Raw genomic sequence first — 15,672 nt, 5'->3', positions numbered from 1 at the left:
TTGAGTGCCTAGTTTTGAGGAACACAGGGACTAGTTTTGCTCACACTGCATCCCCAGTGCCTACCACAATCTTTAGAATGTAGTAGGTACCTGGTACATATTTGCGAATGAGTAAATTAATGAAATCTTAGGTTCTTTGTTTGAAAGAAAATGGAATTCATCCTGGAATGAATGACTTTGGGACTGATTCAGTTAATTCGAAACTTGTGATTTCTAGATCAGATGAAATTATTGACTGTTTAAAAATGTACTTTTAGTAAGCCAACTTAGAAATATCTAGGAAGACCAGACACAAAATTCCAATGAAGTACTTTACAAATGTGCCGAGAGCTTCCAGTGTACCTGGCGCCACACCAGGAATTTTAATGCGCCATCTCAACAAGACTGAGTTAGACAAGCACCATGCAATAGGTATATAATGCGAGCCGTGTATGTAACTTACAATTTCCTAGTAGCCACGTTTAAGGAAGTAAAAAGAATACAGGTCAGATTAATTTTAATAACATTTGTTTAACCTAGTGTATTGAAAATACTGTCATATCAACTGTAGTATAAAAAAAGATTGAGATATTCCCATCCTTCTTTCTGTACAAAGTCCTTGAAATCAGGTGTGTATTTTACATTTCTAGCACATTGCAATTCAGACACTAAAGTTCCGTCGGAAATACTTGATCTGCATTTAGAATTCATAAAATTTATGGTTGAAAAAGCAGACCCACATGCCGAGGCTGTTCTAAACATACTTAAAAGCATTTCAGTGTTTAAGTTTATACTTTATTAGTTAAAATAGAAAATGGACTTTCTGAGTCACATTAGCCTCATTCTCAGTGCTGGGTCACCACCAGTGGCTGGTGGCTGCCATTTCAGGGCTGCTGCCCTGTTGGGGAAACGGGGAGGGTGCACACCTGTCTCAGGTTACAGAGCCTCGGGAGTGGCAGAACTGAGCTTTCCATTGAGAAAGCACGGTTAAATGCTCAAATGTGACCATAAGAGATTTCACTGACAGTGATTAAGAGTAACCAAGTCATTGTATTTGTGGAATGAATGAATCAGTAGAGCATTTGCAGGAGGGACGGATCGAGCTGCAGAAATACACCATGCAGGACCTGCCAGCATTTCCCTGTCTGCTGCAGTGGGAAACCCTGGCAGCTGCAAGGTGGAGAGCGACATGGTCACTTTTGTTTTTCAGAAAGCTCCCTCCGGCTGCAGTTTGGAAAGTGGATTTGAAGAGAATGGAGTTAGAAGATGCTATTCGAGTGTGGGTAGAAGCCTCAGCAGGGATTGTTACGTGGGTCAGAAACCCACGGTCGCCTTCTGGTGTTGAGTCCTTCAAGGCACTGCTTGGAGGGGCATGTGGCAGGCAGGGGCACAGTGGCTCCAGGGTCGGCAGCCACCAGCCTGCTTCCCCGGTGACGCCGCTTAGAGAATTCATGTGGATGGGATCACCCGCTTGCAGATAGGTGTGGAAGCCCAGAGGTGATCAGGTTTTTACACAAAAGTTAGAATGCCAAGCCATGCATTTAAAATAACTATACCTGCCAGATGGACAAAAGTGCTGGTGCCGTTATGGCTCACGTATTCTATCCAGATCAGCCTGTCAGGGTCTGGAGCCTCCAGGCGCACAGAGTGGCCACATGTCCCGGTCACTGAAGGCCTCACATGCCGGAGGCTGGTTCACAGGCTCCAGGCCAGGGCTGGACACGTTCTCCCCGCTCACCTCCCAGAACTCTTCATTTTCCTCTCTTCCAGGCCGCTGGTCAGGACAACCTTAGAAAAGTGTTTCTATTGATTAGATTATTGCTGAGGTTTAATGTTTGTTTTTTTTGTTTTTTTTTTTTTTTTTTTTTGAGACTGGGTCTCACTCTGTCACCCAAGGTGGATTGCAGTGGCGTGATCATGGCTTACTGCAGCCTCGACCTTCTGGGCTCAAGCAATTCTCAGCTCCCAAGTAGTTCGGACTATAGGTGTGCACCACCACGCCCAGCTAATTTAATTTTTGTAGAGATGGAGTTTCTCCATGTTTTCCAGGCTGGTCTCGAACTCCTAGGCTCAAGTGATCCTCCTGCCTCAGCCTCCCAAAGTGCTGGGATTGCAGGCGCGAGAGCCACTGCACACAGTGTCTGATTTGTATCCATTGTATGTTACTTTTATCGGAACATTTTTGGAGATTAGCAGGTGTTTCCTTATATGTCCTAGCTCTGCTTCCTTTTGCTTCTCAGGTTTTTCACACTTCAGCAGCAGGAAAATGAAAGATTGGCTACTAGCTATTTGTAACAAAAATAAATCTTACATGTCTTGTATATTCCATTAAAAAGTAATTTTCTATACTTGGATTTAAGTCATTGGTTAGTGTTTAAAACAAGACTTAGAGGATTGTATTAGTTTAAGCATCATTAAAAAATGACATTTAAGAATTTTTGAAATTCAGGGTAAGGGGTGATTGTTAGCCATGAAAGGTTTATTTTCAAACAAGAAAAAGTATGCATCAGAAAATTCAGTGTTGGGGAAGTTCTGAAGTGACTATTTTTTTGCTTCAACTGGGACCTCTTTTCGCCTTTACCTCCCCTGATGCCCACATTTCAGAGTCTGTTCTTTCCCACATTCCTATGTAACTGTACAATTTAGTCTTCTTTAGGTCACTTGCTAAGTAATTTATGCATTTGTTCATTCAACAAACACTGAGCTACTGTTTTATGTAAGGAAATACAAGGATGAATGAGCTGTAGTCTGTCTCCTTCCAAGAGCCTGAAGTTTAGAGAAGCCCCTTTAGAGCCACAAAAGCAGATGAAGAGACAGTGCAGGGTGATGTAGATACCGTCACGTGTGAGTGTCTGCAGATGACACAGCGAAGCCAGTGGGCACTGCTCCCTGCAGTTGCAGGAGAATTCGATCATGCATGAGCAGAGACTTACAAATGAATCGGTATTCACTAGGTGGAACACGATTCCACGGGGGTGGAGTGGCGTGAGGAAGGTTCTGGAAAAGCCATCCATTGAGGGAATTCTGAGTGGCCTAGTAGAGCAAGTAAGGCAAGGTGTGTCCCCTTGGAGATTTTGTATGTCAGCTCAAGGGGTTAATTTTATTCTTCTTGGCAGAGGGGTCTCCAAAACAGCTTTTATTCCAAGTTTTGAAATTCTGACCTCATCTCCCATGTGTTCATGTAGAATGTGAAAGCCAGAGTTAAAACACAGTGCAATATGATGAGAGCAGTGACTGGCACCTTTTCCCTGAAATATTTCTAAGCTGTTCTGTTGCCTGTAAGCTACTCATCTGTTCAGTTTCAGCAACGCTCAGTAGACAGCATGATTGCAGGTTCAGCCAGCACTTGAGAACTTAGTCCTTTTCCATCTCTGTCACTCACAGGGCAACATGAATACATTTAACCATTAGGTAAATGCTCTCTGAGCCTCGGTTTCTGTAGTGTGAAATGTAGATAATTATATTCACTTGCCTCATGGGACTTCTCCTTAATATTTATAGCTGCAAAATACTTCACAGTCATTTTTATTAATAGTTACCAGATGTGTCGTAAGGATTAATGAACTTATGATCTGAAATGTTTTGAGCCCCTGAAATAGGAGGTGACTGCCTGCACAGGGGAGATGTAGAAGAGCATAAAGGTGCAAACAGACACACTTGAAAACTTCAGCTATTACATGTGAAGGACAATGGCACAGTTACGATTTCAGTATTCTTGGTGGATATATTTGGCATCCTTAAAAAGGTTGCTGAACTCATACCCAAGGCCTGTGCCAAAAGCCCCCCTCATGTGGCATTCACACCTGTTCTATTTATGACCCCTTCCTCCTCTGAATCCTCTTTTTTTTTTTTTTTTTTGAGATGGAGTTTCGCTATTGTTGGCCAGGCTGGAGTGATGCAATGGCACTATCTTGGCTCACTGCAACCTCCACCTCCCAGGTTCAATCAATTCTCCTGCCTCGGCCTCCCCAGTAGCTGGGATTATAAGCATCTGCCACCATGCCCTGCTAATTTTTTTTTTTTTTTTTTTTTTAAGTAGAGACACGGTTTCACCATGTTGGCCAGGCTGGTCCCAAACTCCTAACCTCAGGTGATCCTCCTGCCTCAGCCTCCCAAACTGCTGGGATTATAGATGTGAGCCACAGTGCCCGGTCTCCTCTCTGCTTTTGAAGCTTCCACTGTCACATTCCCTCATTTTAGTGATTTGCTCATGTGTTCCCCACCAATCAGGTTGCCCATCTGTTGACAGCAAAGCCCATGCCTCTGATGTTGATGTTGCCCGAGGCACCTGTTGCCATGCCCGCCGCATGGTAGGACCTGATGCAGTCTCTGTTGAACTGAACTTTTTTTTTTTTTTTTTCAAGGGGGCTACGTAGTTTATTGTAGTTCATCTTTTTTTTAAATTTTATTATTATACTTTAAGTTTTAGGGTACATGTGCACAATGTGTAGGTTTGTTACATACGTATACATGTGCCATGTTGGTGTGCTGCACCCATTAACTCGTCATTTAACATTAGGTGTATCTCCTAATGCTATCCTTCCCCCCTCCCCCGACCCCACAACAGTCCCCAGAGTGTGATGTTCCCCTTCCTGTGTCCATGTGTTCTCATTGTTCAAATTCCCACCTATGAGTGAGAACATGCAGTGTTTGGTTTTTTGTCCTTGTGATAGTTTACTGAGAATGATGGTTTCTGGTTTCATCCATGTCCCTACAAAGGACATGAACTCATCATTTTTTATGGCTGCATAGTATTCCATGGTGTAAATGTGCCACATTTTCTTAATCCAGTCTATCGTTGTTGGACATTTGGGTTGGTTCCAAGTCTTTGCTCTTGTGAATAGTGCCGCAATAAACATAAATGTGCATGTGTCTTTATAGCAGCATAATTTATAGTCCTTTGGGTATATACCCAGTAATGGGATGGCTGGGTCAAATGGTATTTCTAGTTCTAGATCCCTGAGGAATCGCCACACTGACTTCCACAATGGTTGAACTAGTTTACAGTCCCACCAACAGTGTAAAAGTGTTCCTATTTCTCCACATCCTCTCCAGCACCTGTTGTTTCCTGACTTTTTAATGATGGCCATTCTAACTGGTGTGAGATGGTATCTCATTGTGGTTTTGATTTGCATTTCTCTGATGGCCAGTGATGATGAGCATTTTTGCGTGTGTTTTTTGGCTGCATAAATGTCTTCTTTTGAGAAGTGTCTGTTCATGTCCTTCGCCCACTTTTTGATGGGGTTGTTTGTTTTTTTTCTTGTAAATTTGTTTGAGTTCATTGTAGATTCTGGATATTAGCCCTTTGTCAGATGAGTAGGTTGTGAAAATCTTCTCCCATTTTGTAGGTTGTGTGTTCACTCTGATGGTAGTTTCTTTTGCTGTGCAGAAGCTCTTTAGTTTAATTAGATCCCATTTGTCAATTTTGGCTTTTGTTGCCATTGCTTTTGGTGTTTTAGACATGAAATCCTTGCCCGTGCCTATGTCCTGAATGGTAATGCCTAGGTTTTCTTCTAGGGTTTTTATGGTTTTAGGTATAACATTTAAGTCTTTAATCCATCTTGAATTAATTTTTGTATAAGGTGTAAGGAAGGGATCCAGTTTCAGCTTTCTACATATGGCTAGCCAGTTTTCCCAGCACCATTTATTAAATAGGGAATCCTTTCCCCATTGCTTTTTTTGTCAGGTTTGTCAAAGATCAGATAGTTGTAGATATGTGGCATTATTTCTGAGGGCTCTGTTCTGTTCCATTGATCTATATCTCTGTTTTGGTACCAGTACCATGCTGTTTTGGTTACTGTAGCCTTGTAGTATAGTTTGAAGTCAGGTAGCATGATGCCTCCAGCTTTGTTCTTTTGGCTTAGGATTGACTTGGTGATGCAGGCTCTTTTTTGGTTCCATATGAACTTTAAAGTAGTTTTTTCCAATTCTGTGAAGAAAGTCACACCTGTTCTATTTATTGGTAGCTTGATGGGGATGGCATTGAATCTATAAATTACCTTGGGCAGTATGGCCATTTTCACGATATTGATTCTTCCAACCCATGAGCATGGAATGTTCTTCCATTTGTTTGTATCCTCTTTGATTTCATTGAGCAGTGGTTTGTAGTTCTCCTTGAAGAGGTCCTTCACGTCCCTTGTAAGTTGGATTCTTAGGTATTTGATTCTCTTTGAAGCAATTGTGAATGGGAGTTCACTCATGATTTGGCTCTCTGTTTGTCTGTTATTGGTGTATAAGAATGCTTGTGATTTTTGTACATTGATTTTGTATCCTGAGACTGCTGAAGTTGCTTATCAGCTTAAGGAGATTTTGGGCTGAGACGATGGGGTTTTCTAGATATTCAATCATGTCATCTGCAAACAGGGACAATTTGACTTCCTCTTTTCCTAATTGAATACCCTTTATTTCCTTCTCCTGCCTAATTGCCCTGGCCAGAACTTCCAACACTATGTTGAATAGGAGTGGTGAGAGAGGACATCCCTGTCTTGTGCCAGTTGTCAAAGGGAATGCTTCCAGTTTTTGCCCATTCAGGATGATATTGGCCGTGGGTTTGTCATAGATAGCTCTTATTATTTTGAGATACGTCCCATCAATACCTAATTTATTGAGAGTTTTTAGCATGAAGCGTTGTTGAATTTTCTCAAAGGCCTTTTCTGCATCTATTGAGATAATCATGTGGTTTTTGTCTTTGGTTCTGTTTATATGCTGGATTACATTTATTGATTTGCGTATGTTGAACCAGCCTTGCATCCCAGGGATGAAGCCCACTTGATCATGGTGGATAAGCTTTTTGATGTGCTGCTGGATTTGGTTTGCCAGTATTTTATTGAGGATTTTTGCATCAATGTTCATCAAGGATATTGGTCTAAAATTCTCTTTTTTTGGTTGTGTCTCTGCCCGGCTTTGGTATCAGGATGATGCTGGCCTCATAAAATGAGTTAAGGAGGATTCCCTCTGTTTCTATTGATTGGAATAGTTTCAGAAGGAATGGTACCAGTTCCTCCTTGTACCTCTGGTAGAATCCATCAGGTCCTGGACTCTTTTTGGTTGGTAAGCTATTGATTATTGCCCCAATTTCAGAGCCTGTTATTGGTCTATTCAGAGATTCAACTTCCTCCTGGTTTAGTCTTGGGAGGGTGTATGTGTCGAGGAATTTATCCATTTCTTCTAGATTTTCTAGTTTATTTGTGTAGAGGTGTTTGTAGTATTCTCTGATGGTAGTTTGTACTTCTGTGGGATCGGTGGTGATATCCCCTTTATCATTTTTTATTGCGTCTATTTGATTCTTCTCTCTTTTCTTCTTTATTAGTCTTGCTAGTGGTCTATCAATTTTGTTGATCTTTTCAAAAAACCAGCTCCTGGATTCATTAATTTTTTGAAGGGTTTTTTTGTGTCTCTATTTCCTTCAGTTCTGCTCTGATTTTAGTTATTTCTTGCCTTCTGCTAGCTTTTGAATGTGTTTGCTCTTGCTTTTCTAGTTCTTTTAATTGTGATGTTAGGGTGTCAATTTTGGATCTTTCCTGCTTTCTCTTGTGGGCATTTAGTGCTATAAATTTCCCTCTACACACTGCTTGGAATGTGTCCCAGAGATTCTGGTATGTTGTATCTTTGTTCTCGTTGGTTTGAAAGAACATCTTTATTTCTGCCTTCATTTTGTTATGTACCCAATAGTCATTCAGGAGCAGGTTGTTCAGTTTCCATGTAGTTGAGTGGTTTTGAGTGAGTTTCTTAATCCTGAATTCTAGTTTGATTGCACAGTGGTCTGAGGGACAGTTTGTTATAATTTCTGTTCTTTTATATTTGCTGAGGAGAGCTTTACTTCCAACTATGTGGTCAATTTTGGAATAGGTGTGGTGTGGTGCTGAAAAAAAATGTATATTCTGTTGATTTGGGGTGGAGAGTTCTGTAGATGTCTATTAGGTCCGCTTGTTGCAGAGCTGAGTTCAGTTCCTGGGTATCCTTGTTAACTTTCTGTCTCATTGATCTGTCTAATGTTGACAGTGGGGTGTTAAAATCTCCCATTATTATTGTGTGGGAGTCTAAGTCTCTTTGTAGGTCACTGAGGACTTGCTTTAAGAATCTGGGTGCTCCTGTATTGGGTGCATATATATTTAGCATAGTTAGCTCTTCTTGTTGAATTGATCCCTTTACCATTATGTAATGGTCTTCTTTGTCTCTTTTGATCTTTGTTGGTTTAAAGTCTGTTTTATCAGAGACTAGGATTGCAACCCCTGCCTTTTTTTTGTTTTCCATTTACTTGGTAGATCTTCCTCCATCTTTTTATTTTGAGCCTATGTGTGTCTCTGCACATGAAATGGGTTTCCTGAATACAGCACACTGATGGGTCTTGACTCTTTATCCAATTTGCCAGTCTGTGTCTTTTAATTGGAGCATTTAGCCCATTTACATTTAAAGTTAATATTGTTATGTGTGAATTTGATCCTGTCATTATGATGTTAGCTAGTTATTTTGCTCGTTAGTTGATGCAGTTTCTTCCTAGCCTCGATGGTCTTTACAATTTGGCATGATTTTGCAGTGGCTGCTACCAGTTGTTTCTTTCCATGTTTAGTGCTTCCTTCAGGAGCTCTTTTAGGGCAGGCCTGGTGGTGACAGAATTTCTCAGCATTTGCTTGTCTGTAAAGGATTTTATTTCTCCTTCACTTATGAAGCTTAGTTTGGTTGGCTATGAAATTCTGGGTTGAAAATTCTTTAAGAATGTTGAATATCGGCCCCCACTCTCTTCTGGCTTGTAGAGTTTCTGCCGAGAGATCAGCTGTTAGTCTGATGGGCTTCCCTTTGTGGGTAACCCGACCTTTCTCTCTGGCTGCTCTTAACATTTTTTCCTTCATTTCAACTTTGGTGAATCTGACAATTATGTTTCTTGGAGTTGCTCTTCTCGAGGAGTATCTTTGTGGCGTTTTCTGTATTTCCTGAATCTGAATGTTGGCCTGCCTTGCTAGATTGGGGAAGTTCTGCTGGATAATATCCTGCAGAGTGTTTTCCAACTTGGTTGCATTCTCCCTGTCACTTTCAGGTACACCAATCAGATGTGGATTTGGTCTTTTCACGTAGTCCCATATTTCTTGGAGGCTTTGTTCATTTCTTTTTATTCTTTTTTCTCTGAACTTCCCTTCTTGCTTCATTTCATTCATTTCATCTTCCATCACTGTTACCCTTTCTTCCAGTTGATCGCATTGGCTCCTGACGCTTCTGCATTCTTCACGTAGTTCTCGAGCCTTGGCTTTCAGCTCCATCTGAGCTGAAGTTTTTTAAGTGGAGGGTGAGAACCAAAGTGGCAGTCAGTCCAGTCCCTGAATCCATTTCAGCAAATATTTAATAAGCATCTATCTACTGGGTTTTTCTAATCACACTGGGTCCTGAAGGAAAGTGTAACTTGTTTGCATGTTCTATTTCAGAGGGCAGGAATCATGTGATTTTAGAAAAGGTTTTGTGTTAGGCGCTTAACATCCCATTCTTGGGATATTAGCATTTTTAGGCTTTAAGGGGAATAAACTTCACCTTAGTGGAAACAGTTGTTCCCCAATCTTGTCCACTTTAGGTAAGATGTAGCTGAAGAATGCAGGTATTTTGGAATTTGAGAAATGTTTTTTCTGCTTTTGTCATGAAATATACCCTTGGACACCTTCCCATTTGTGGGGACATTAAATACCATAGGGAGAAAAGTGAAGATACGAGCCGTGGCCTGCGAGGACTGCCTGGCAGTGTGGGACACGTGCTTGAGCCTCACTTTCTTCTCTGGGAGGTGGCGGTAGGTGGGGCTGTGGAGAGCAGCAGCGGAGACAGAAGGAGCTGAGTGCTGGGAGGGGCGCAGAGGGGAGACTGTTCTGGTCAAGGAATTGAGGTGGAGGCCGAAGGTCTTGTTCTTCAGACCTTGTCATGTGCAATGGCCTAACTGCCACCAGGGGACCCTCCCTCATTCTGTCCCATTGGCTGCTCACATAGTCTTTAATGCACCCTGGTCCTAGCTGTCCTGGCCTCAGACCACCCCAGGAACTCCCCAGTGTTTGCAGGGTAAAGTACGCATTCCTTTTATTTCCTTGGTCCTTCCACCTTATTTTCCTTTTTTCTTCTTTGACTCAGGGTCTTGCTTTGTTGCCCAGGCTGGAGTGTGGTGGTGTGATCATAGCTCACTGCAGCCTCCAACACCTGGGCTTAAGTGATCCTCCTGCCTCAGCCTCCTGAGGAGCTGGGACTGCAGGTGTGCGCCACCACATCTGGCTCCAGTCCTTCCAGGTCTTTAAGCCTGATCGCTGTGTTTCCTCTCGAGTCCTCTCCACTGTGCCTTTTCTCAAATCCTGCCAGTGCCCCCTTACCTTCCGCGGAATCAATTCCCTCTTATACTTTTCTTCCAAAAGCAGCCCCAAGGCACGAGTGGTCATAGTGGTGCCCTTAGGTGAAGCGAGGCTATTCCATGCTTGTAAACATGGTGAGCACCCTGCTGAGCGGGCTGGCTTCTTCGGGACTCTTCTCCCTACGGCTGGAGTCCAGACTCCCCAGTAGGAAGGAAGGCCTGGGCAGTCCGGCTGCGTGCCTGCAGGCTCTGTCTAGAAGGCCTGACTCCATCGAGGCCTCAGGTGCCCAGACGCACAAGAGCCAAAGCACCAGGACTGCCGAGGGCTGGGAGAAGGGAGGTGGGAGAGGTGAAGTCCACACCTCTGGGCAGTTGAAGTTCAGTAACCGAGCAGCCACCATCTGTGCCCTGTGGACCCAACAAGGAAGAAGCCCTACCTGCGGCTGTCCTGGCAGAATGGAGCCCTCGTGAGAGCCCAGCATGTGAGGCCAGGCCCGGTTCCTGCAGTCGGGTAGGGGGAGGGGAGGGGCAGAAGTGGCGTGTTCCCAGCTTCTTCCGGGATGAGCACATCTGCTCGGCTGCTTCTGTGTCCCACAGCCACTCCGCAGCAACAGAATGATGCTCTGGTTCCTTCTCTCCCCCAGCCTTCCCTTTTCCTGGCCTGATGATTCTTTCCTCTGTCTCTTTAATGTTCCCTGGCCCATGTGTCCACAAGTAACCAGGCCCTTTCCTGTGGCTCTTATCTCCTCCCCCCTGCTCTGTCGCCGGAGTTGCATTACTGATCTGCCTCTTTGGACTTCAAATATTCTTCCGGTCATGTTGTGTCCCTGCCCGGTCAGTCTCTCTGGCCTTCAGCTGTCTTCTTGCTTTGCTCAGGACTCAGTGGGGACCCCCTGCGTCTCCTGAGTAGGGTTAGTTTCCGACGCCCAGGGCCTCCTGCAGACTTGTGCCATCTTGGGCTCTGGGTTTGTGCTCCAGCCACCCTGGCCTCCTTCCTCCTACCCTCCTGTGACTACACTCCTTCCTCTCCCCAGCCATCAGAGCCTGGCATGGCTTTCACCTCCTGCCGGAAGTCTTTCTGTATCTTTCCTGTCTCATAATGCTTGTCTGTACAGGCCCAGTCCTCGGTTCACATGTGCATATGTGATTGGAGGGAGGGAGGGAGCGTCATGTGTGTAAGTGCACCACGTGTGTTAGTGATCTTGGCATGCGGCCTGTTTCCCTGGCTAGGGGAGGAGCCCCTTGCTGGGTCCCTTGCTCCTTGGAGGGTATGGAGCCTCTCACACTTGCACACCTGTTGAGCCGATTCCCCTCGGGCAGGTCCTGGCCCTCCAGCCTATGCAGCGGAAGCCTTTTTCTGCTACCCCTGTTCTGTCCTCTCGACCCCTGACCTGCACACTTGCCTCCTCAGCCCGTGCCCCGCATCATGGTGCAGTCAGCCGGCCCGGACGTCAGGGTGACCAGGATGCAGGAGGTGAGTCTGTTGGGCCGCAGGTGGCCACCCCACCTACAGCGAGCGGGTGGCCCTGATGCTGAAACTGTTGAGTCCACACCCACAGTTTTTGATGTTAGCATTCCTGTTTTGGTAATTAGTTATAATATAGGTCACTGCCTTCTCCTTCTCTATTTTCCTTGTTATACTTTTCTATTTTCAACTTGTTAATCATATGATTGCTAAACTTTTAGGTGCTTGACTGCTAATGTGGTCTGCTGCCTTAATAGCCCACAGCTAGGCAGAGGAGATTTCTATAAACAGAACAATCTCCTTCTTCTAAATGTTTGCTTAATTCTCAGTTTTACATTTCATTCTAATTCATGATATCAGCGTGAAAAGACGAATGCTAAGCTGTGGAGAAAATAGTCTCTTATGATCTCCCACAGATCAACAGCACTTCTAATCTTATGAATAGCAAATCTATTTTCTCCCACTGTGCTTTCATTCTCTTAGGAAATGCTGTATCTTCTTAGGAAAATTTTCTTTATTAAAACAGCAGCAACAGAGGCACAATAATTAGAAAGAATATTCAGATCTCCATGAATTTACTTCTATCTGAATGACCCTTTTACCCCACTGCACACTGGGCATTCACGAATTTGCTGTGGCCGGGATCGGGGTGCCCCCTCCCCTGGGAGTGGTGCTGGTCTCTTCGCTGACGCAGGTTTGAGTGTCCCCGGTCAGTGGGATGGTCAGAGCAGGTCCCTTGCCAGTGAAGGCAGCAGCTTCTATAGCTCATCATGGTGGTTTTCCAAGCTTGGGCTTTTGCAGACATCTCCAGAAATGTCTCCTTCAGTGGCAAGGGTATAATCCAGAGATGACATCTGGGTTTCAACTCACAAATCAACTCCAGTCGAGTGGGGATGGGGCCTGGAGTGCCAGTCGGTGCTTTCCACCATCCTGCTCCCTTCCTTGTTGACACTGCAGCTCTGCCCCCAATTCCTGCCTTTTCGCTTAGTGCAGCCTTGGATAAGGGCTTTCCCCTCTGAAGGCCTGCTGTAGAATAATGCGATGATCCTTCCAGCCCAGCCCAAGCCAGTGACTTACATGGAAGCCAATGGGATGATGATACTTGCAAATCTGAGGCATGCAGCTGGCCTTATCCTGGGACGGCCTGGCCTGGGGAAGTGACAGTGGCTGGCCTCACCTGGGGTGGGAGCAGGGAACAGAAGCCATTTCAGGACCCTGGTTACCATTCAGATTCCCGGCTCTCATAGTTTTGTGTATTCTTCCCTGCTGGGTCAGTGATATTAAAACTAAAATAGAAGAGAATAAATAAAACATGGACAATGTGCAAAGGAAAAATGATTGAAGGATTGCCTAATCTTTTAGAGTATTTGTGCTGGTGACAGTTATTGATCTATTGGATTGAGTAAATTTTGCAGCCTAGAGATTCATCACAAAAATGGGCTGTTAATCTCAAGAGGTGCTGTTAATTTCATACCCTGAAAGTGTGGCTGGTGGGGAAAAGAGGGCCCCTGGAAACGGGAATATAAAGGACAGTTCCTGGGAAAACGCATGATTTATCAAGCTGCTGAGGTAAGCCAAGTAACTGTAAGAGACTTATAGATCTCAGCCACTTCCCCATTCAAATAAATCCCGTATTTCAAATGGAAAATGACCATTCCTGTAATATAAATAATTTTTCCATAAATATCGGAAAACACATTTCTTCTGGATAGCAGTGCTCTCCACCCCACCAATCTCATTCCCTGTTCCTGCCTTCTCCTTTTCTTTGGTCACTGTGAATAGGAATAGAAAGATGATGTGCAGCCTCTTCACATGGCTTCAGTTATAGCCGAAAGAATACCCCAGAAACAATAGGATTTGGGCAAGTTGTGGCTGCTATCCCCCATGAGATGTGGGCGTTGCGTGTGTGTGTGTGTCCTCTGCCTGGGTGACTCAGACAGAGTGACTGACATGAGGAGAGCCGCTGGCCTCACTTGGTGGCTTCTCCCTGGGGGCTGCTTCCTGGCCTCTCTCCAGGGTCCGAGGCCCCCCCAACCCCTGACATGGCACCTGCTTTCCATAGCAGCCAGAGCAGCAGCCTTGGAGAGAAAGGGCCACGGCCCACAGGGAGCCTTCGCCCCCCTCCTCGTCCCCCTCCTCGTCCCCCTCCTCATCCCCCTGCTGCCTTGCTCGGGATGCCCAGCCAGGCTGCAGGCCCGTGGCTCCTTGTTGGTGCCTGAGCTGGCCAGGCTGTGCTGAGTGTGTTCCAGTCCTCCGATGAGATCATTGTTTAGGTGTTGCCGGACAAAACAGTGCTCTTCGGGTCTCTTTAGTGACTCAGTCTCTTCGTGAGGTTGGGGCTGGGCAGGGGCTTTGTCTCCGTGGCAGGAAAGCTAACTAGCCCTAGCAGGGTTTTGGTGTGCACCTACTGTGTGCTGCCCTCTGTGGCGAGGCGCCTTGGTCTTTGTAGCGTGCTGGCCCTGCATGGCAGGCCCTGGATTCTATTCTCTATGAAAGGTAAAAAGTAGATGGGGCAGGGGCTGTGGCCACGGTTAGTGCTCTTGAGCCTGGGCACACAGCACAGGGCCTGCGGGGTGCACCGTTGGCCCCTCAACCTTTGTCACTTTGGAAGCCAGGGCCATGTAGCCCTAAGTGGCAGAACCAGTGTGGGAACCAGGGCCTGGCCGGGTCCCAGCCATGTTCTTTATTTATTTATTTTGTGGAGATGGGGTCTCACTATGTTAGCCAGGCTGTTCTTGAACTCCTGGGCTCAAGCGATCTTCCGCCTTGCCCTCCATAAGCACTGGGGTTACAGGCTGAGCCACTGCCCCTGGCCTCATGCTCTTTTCCAAGTCAAAGCTGCCTGTTTGGACCGTGTTGGAAAGTTTCCTGTTCTCAGCCCCTGCTTCCGCCTGTCCTGCTGCAGGCTCAGCCAGAGATGGGCCCTGACGTGCTGGTGCAGACGATGGGGGCCCCGGCCTTGAAGATCTGCGACAAACCCACCAAAGTGCCTTCCCCGCCGCCTGTCATAGCTGTCACAGCGGTCACCCCGGCTCCGGAGGCACAGGACGGGCCCCCCAGCCCCCTGAGTGAAGCCTCTAGTGGGTACTTCTCCCACAGCGTCTCCACCGCGACCCTGTCGGACACCCTGGGCCCCGGCCTGGACGCTGCGGCCCCGCCCGGGTCCATGCCCACCGCCCCTGAGGCCGAGCTCGAGGCGCCCATCAGTCACCTCCCGCCGCCCACGGCCGTCCCCGCCGAGGAGCCCCCTGGCCCCCAGCAGCTCGTGAGCCCCAGCCAGGAGCGCCCCGACCTCGAGGCCCCGGCGCCCGGCTCCCCCTTCCGCGTCCGGAGGGTGCGGGCCTCGGAGTTGCGCTCCTTCTCGCGCATGCTGGCCGGGGACCCCGGCTGCTTCCCGGGGGCCGAGGGGGATGCGCCGGCCGCGGGCGCCGGGGGACAGGCCCTGGCCTCTGATTCCGAGGAAGCTGACGAGGTCCCGGAGTGGCTCCGAGAGGGCGAGTTCGTCACCGTGGGTGCCCACAAAACGGGCGTGGTGAGATACGTGGGGCCCGCCGACTTCCAGGAGGGCACGTGGGTCGGTGTGGAGCTCGACCTGCCCTCAGGTGGGTACCGGGCACTCCGAGCTCCAGGGTGGTGCCGGGGGTCTCCGGAAGCAGGAGCCTGGCCGGCCTGGGAGGGGACAGGGTCCGGGCAGGAGAGGAAGGGCCGGGAGGCAGCGGCTTGGCTGAAGCTGCAGGAGCGGCTGGGCCTGCAGGGATGAGGCTGGGGACAGGGCTAGTCCCTGGAGACGGCATGGAAGATTCCTGATGAGTTTGGCTACAAAGATCCTGTACCCATCCCCCCATCGCCATGGCTGTTCCTGCTTTTGTTCCGGTCTCCCCCGCCCTCTGTACTCCCTGGGCTCTGTTTTCTCATC

General features: G+C 46.9%; 1 protein-coding gene across 7 annotated transcripts in view; it reads left to right on the top strand.

The window, feature by feature from the left end:
- Positions 1-15,672, top strand: part of KIF13B (kinesin family member 13B) — a 210,455-nt gene that overhangs the window by 190,772 nt on the left and 4,011 nt on the right. For 2 of the 7 annotated variants that reach the window (XM_055295847.2, XM_063610803.1), the window contains exons 38-39: positions 11,703-11,765; positions 14,662-15,358. In XM_055295847.2, the coding sequence (XP_055151822.2) occupies positions 11,703-11,765; positions 14,662-15,358 (760 nt within the window). Of the gene's footprint in view, positions 1-1,189; positions 2,334-11,702; positions 11,766-14,661; positions 15,359-15,672 lie in introns of those variants that run through there. The other 5 variants (XM_055295848.2, XM_063610804.1, XM_063610806.1 and 2 more) reach the window with 3 other exon arrangements.

Source organism: Symphalangus syndactylus, chromosome 10 (genome assembly GCF_028878055.3).
Source record: "Symphalangus syndactylus isolate Jambi chromosome 10, NHGRI_mSymSyn1-v2.1_pri, whole genome shotgun sequence".
In the NCBI taxonomy this organism is placed as follows: domain Eukaryota; kingdom Metazoa; phylum Chordata; class Mammalia; order Primates; family Hylobatidae; genus Symphalangus; species Symphalangus syndactylus.
The sequence above is the reverse complement of the archived record's forward strand: the minus strand, read 5'-3'. Positions and strand labels throughout refer to the sequence as shown.